General features: G+C 47.4%; 1 protein-coding gene across 1 annotated transcript in view; it reads left to right on the plus strand.

Moving 5' to 3' along the window:
• The first annotated feature begins 450 nt into the window (after positions 1-450).
• Positions 451-4875, plus strand: part of NHSL1 (NHS like 1) — a 59887-nt gene continuing 55462 nt past the window's right edge. Inside the window, exons 1-2 of the mRNA XM_035899855.1 lie at positions 451-508; positions 2965-3117. Of these exons, the coding sequence (XP_035755748.1) occupies positions 451-508; positions 2965-3117 (211 nt within the window). The remainder of the gene's footprint in view (positions 509-2964; positions 3118-4875) is intronic.

The following is a 4875-nucleotide window of genomic DNA, read 5'->3' on the forward strand; positions in this document are numbered from 1 at the left end:
GGCGACATGGGAAGGAGAGGAATCACCTGCGGACTCGGTCTTTCTGGAGCAGCCAAGCCGGGAGAGCGGAGGACGGGATGGGAAGAAGAACCCAGTGGTTTTGGGTCTGATTTTTGGTGCTGTGCAAACGTGGATAACAAATAACTTTTTTTTTTTTCCTCCCCCTTCCTCCTCTTTTCCATGTTGGAACTGGCTGCTTTCAGCCCACAAGGTTACGTGCGAGGAGGAGAAATTCAGGCTAAAGAACTGTAAATGGTTTCGTGCATCAGGAAGATCTAGGCAGACTTGAGGTTGTGATTTCAGGAAAGCAAGGTGGAGGGGAGAAGCCCGGAGAGGAGGAATTTGGTGTGCGGAGTTTGGACAGGCTTACTCTGGAAAACAGTCACCTTTCTTGCAGCTCCTCCTTTTTATGGGATTTAAGCCCCAGGATCGCAATTCAACACCTTGAAAATGGTGGTCTTCATCAACACAAAGCTTAAATCTCTCATGAAACTTTTCAAGAGAAAGAGTAAGTAGTTGTGCGTGCTCGCTGTCCTTTCGGGAGGCGGCCGAGCCCTGCGGGAAAGTGGGATTCCTTCCGTCTTTGCTCCTGCTTTCCCGACGCCGCTTTTTAAGTTTTATCTCGCTCTCTTCTCCGTTGAGCATTTCACTACGTGTGGAGGCAGCCTTATGAAGCGTTTTGGGACCTCTGCTTTGGGATACCGTGTTGCTTTGGAAGTCCTTTGTCGCGGTGGTTTTGAAGGAGCCAAACTCCTTCCATGTGAAGCGGCTTGGTGGCCAGGCCGAGGGTGCCGGTGTCACCCGCTGTTGGGCGTGGGTGTCCTGCTCTGCGCCGGGGCATCCTCCCTCCCAGCGCCCATCCAGGCACCTCGCTCTCTGCTGGTGCAGCTGCTGAGCCTGTGTCTGGCTATGGGAGCGTATCGATAGGGCCTGATCCAAGCCAAGCTGTGGGTGTTTTAAGGATGCTCTAGTTTCAGCAGGGCTTTTAAAACCCTGATTCTCCATTTAGTTCATGAAGGTAAGGCAAACTGGGCTAGAGTGAGCGGTCTGCAAACGCGCGCAGCACTTCTGTCGGCTAGTGTTGATGACCATTGCCCTGATGCAGCGGTAAACTTTAATTTTGGTATGGTGGGACTGCAGCCAGACGGTGGGCTGGGAGGTTGGTGTTTCCCCCCTCCTCTTCTTCCCCCAGCCTGTCCTCCCCCACCTGCCTGCTCACCCAAGGGGATGGTGAGGGGTGCTTGTCGGGCAGGCTGTTGAATATACCTGCCACTTTTTCTGTAATATCGGGGTGATTGATGCACTAACCAGGTCGGTGGTGACTTGGTCAGTTTGCTGTGATTTAGGTTTGACCTCTCGTTAGCAAGGATGGCAAAAGCAGGCACGAAGTTGAGCGTGTACCTGCCTTGTTGCAGCCAGCCTGTCTGTGAGAGGGGAGGGGATGCAGGACCAAGCCACCACCTCGGAGATGAAGAGACCAGTTGAAAGTCTTCAAAAACCTTTTTTGAGGTCTGATGCTAATCTAAAAAAAGTGAGGAAAGGCAGTTAATCTCGGAGATGAAGAGACCAGTCGAAAGTCTTCAAAAACCTTTTTTGAGGTCTGTTGCTAATCTAAAAAAAGTGAGGAAAGGCAGTTAAGAACCTTCCCCTCCCGCCTCCCTCTGCCCCCTCCTGCTCCCCCCAATCCTTTTAGCACAAAGCAGGCATTGAGCATTAGGCTGTAGATAGGTTTTGAAGTGAAAGGCATAGCTTATTTTCTTTTAACGAGTACAGATTATTTCCATCTGAAATGATCCCGGCAGATGCACAATGGTGTTACGGAAAGAGTCGTTTTTCAGACGACGGGAGGCTGTTGCCTTGGTTCTGCTTCTCAGTTTACGCGCCGCCCCTGCTACCACAGAGGCATCGGGCAAACTTTGGGAAGGGATGCTGCGGGATGCGGCGGGCAGCGCAGGAGCGAGCAGTGCCCAGGCAGCGAGGAACGCGAGGGAAGGTGCGGCGCTGGTAGCCAGGGCGGCTTGCACAGCTGCAGTGGCTTTTTCTGCTGTGGAGGGCTAGAAACAAGGATGTGCAGCACGCTGGCTGAAGGCCAAAGGGTGCCTGGGGGATCGTAAAATGTGACCCCCAGCTGCCCTTTTCCTGGCGTTACAGGGTGTAGGGATAAGGCCATTCAACTGTAGAGGTTTTTATTGATGATGAACTTTAAACAAAAGGTAATGGCTGTCTCTCGGGAAGCATAAATGATAAACAAATCTTAGCAGTATGTGCTTTGGCTGATTCATTACCAGACTGTCTGTAGGGAACTTTGAACTTGAGCAATGTCAGTATTTTATTTTTCACGTGTGTATCGGCTGAGAAGAGGTAGCCAGAGCAATCCCTCTTCAGTGGTGGTGTGCTCTGAGCAGTATTTGCCTAGGGAGTTGCTGTTGTCCAAATCTGCTTGCCACCCATGGCAATGGAAAGTAGCTGATTTGTTGGCTTCACTGGAATTTTTGTTCTTGGTTTGAGCGAGCGTGAGGTCGGAGAAGGTTGTTTCCAGATACAAATAAACCTGTCGTAATCTCTCATGGCAACTGTCATATTCCCAGGGTCACCCTTGAACAGGAGGAAGATATCCTGCAATGCAGAGCGCCTGGTGGGATCAGGGGATGGGGAAAATTATCTCGTTTGTGAAGGCTGAGAGGTAGAGGGGGGGAAAGCAAGTTCACAGTAAATACAACAGCGAGTATAAACGCGGGAAGAGGGAAAGGTGCTTCCCACGTAACACAGGAGAATAAATTTAGACTAGAAATGAGATTTTTTAACGGTCATGGTAGTGAGGTTCTAGAGAGCGTTTTGATGGGCCTGCAGTGGCAAACAATCTTTTTTATTTTAAGGTGATGCATGACAAGCTTAGGTGTGGGGTTTCATGATACAGCTATCTACAGTAGCATTCAATGTTCTTATTATTGTCTCTTTCTGCAGCTGTTTCCAATCTAGACGAAGAGAGTCGATGGACCGTGCACTACACTGCTCCGTGGCACCAGCAGGAGAATGTGTTCCTGCCCTCCTCAAGACCACCTTGTGTGGAGGACTTGCACCGACAAGCCAAGCTGAACCTCAAGTCAGTGCTGAGAGGTAAGATGCGGCTGCTGACGCCGATGTGTCCTGAAGGGACAGTAGTTTTTGCCACGGTCTTTGCAAATGTATCCAAGTTGCAGGTTTCAGAAGAAACTTGTTTGTTCTTCTGCCTGCAGCACATCGGGAGCACATTGAGTGGAGTTTACCCACTCAAGTGCAGAGGTAGGGGGAAAATGCTTTTGCTATCAGGAGACAAGGAAATGCGTTGCCTGGCAGAGCACTGTAGGATGGAAGAGGGCAAAGCCTGGTGTCTTGGCCTTTCCATTCAGTCTTTGGAGTGTTTCCAAAATGGTACCTTAAATTTCAGGAAGTCCTGAGTTACTCGATTTACACTTTAGTGTAAGAACCACATCAGAGGTGCTTTGTTTGGCGATTCCTTTTGTTGCTGTAGCATGTCATTTCCAGGGACGTGGCTGTTTGTGAGAAGTCAGAAAAGGCATTGAGGGCAGAGAAGGGAAATGGAGAACAGGGTGCTCACAAGGCCTCTTTCAGCAGTGAAGGTGCTTTCTTGCAGAAGGATGCAGTGGGGTTTTTGTTTTTAAGGACCAGTTTTTACCCTTAGTACCTTCACTAGAGGTGTACCCGTACGGTTGCGTTGTGTTAGCGCAGCCGTGAGGACAGCAGCCAGCGGGGAGGGCTGCAGAACATCTGTCCCCAGGCCAGAAGTGAAGTCTGAAATTACAGCTTAATATCTGTGTTCTGGAAATGGTTAACCTAGGCTTTTCTTTACATTGGCTATTTAACAAAGGGTGTTACCTTGCAAAGAGCCTGACTCATTTCCAGTCCCTTTTTGTTTCGGCAGGAACTGCAGGTACTTGATACCTTGCAGAGCTAACCTGATTTAAAAGAACGTTGTATTTTTTGTTTGTTTAACACGACATTTCTGCTTTTTAAATGTGCAGGCAACTTCATTTTGTATGTCTGAACAGAGAAGTGTTTGGCTGCCGTATTTTATTTCTCTTGCCGTTTCTCCAGTTAATTGATTTTCACCATCTCTTACGAGGTGCCTTTTGTTATCATTTAATAGGGGAGTCTTGACAGCCAGTGTTATTAGCTCACGCATGGCTCAGCAGATAGCCTGTGCATCCTCTATACTTATTATTGGATTAATGCATTTGTGCAGCCCTTTAGCCTTGAAATGTTTACTATTCCCTTGCAGGCACACTTACCAGTTCTTCACAAAAGAAAAATATTTGCCTGCTTTAGATTATAAAGAACGCTGCTTGTGGTTAGCTTTTTGTAAACTTTAACTACTCATTCTTATATTTTTCTGTTCTCTGTTTGGGACTGCTATCAAAGAAAACTGCACAGGCTAAAATGCTGCTCTGATTTTTTTGTGCTTTGTCAGAAATGTATCTTCTGCAGTTTTATCTTCTAGTTCAGTAAGTTTTATATCTAATATATTTGTGTGAAACTAAGTAATATATGCTGCTCCCCCCCCAGCTTACACATCTGAAGTTATTTCAGTCTGCTGGAATTTTTCTCCAGAGCTGCTGCTCTTTATAAAACAAAAGCTATTCAGTACTACTACCACTTACCAGCTAACCACTTGTGTTAAATAAACTGGCTTGTGCGCATGATGTAGGACTTGTTGGTAATGAAGTGAATTTCAGTTTCATGCTTTTGGGGTTAGTAACTGAGAGAGAGAAAGAAGCTGTGATGCCTTCACCAGACCTCTCAAGCTGCTGACATAGTCAACAGAACTCTGCTATCTATCTATCTATCTATCTATCTATTTATTTTGCCTGAAGCTCT

Source organism: Egretta garzetta, unplaced genomic scaffold (genome assembly GCF_000687185.1).
Source record: "Egretta garzetta isolate BGI_Z169 unplaced genomic scaffold, ASM68718v1 scaffold397, whole genome shotgun sequence".
In the NCBI taxonomy this organism is placed as follows: Eukaryota; Metazoa; Chordata; class Aves; order Pelecaniformes; family Ardeidae; genus Egretta; species Egretta garzetta.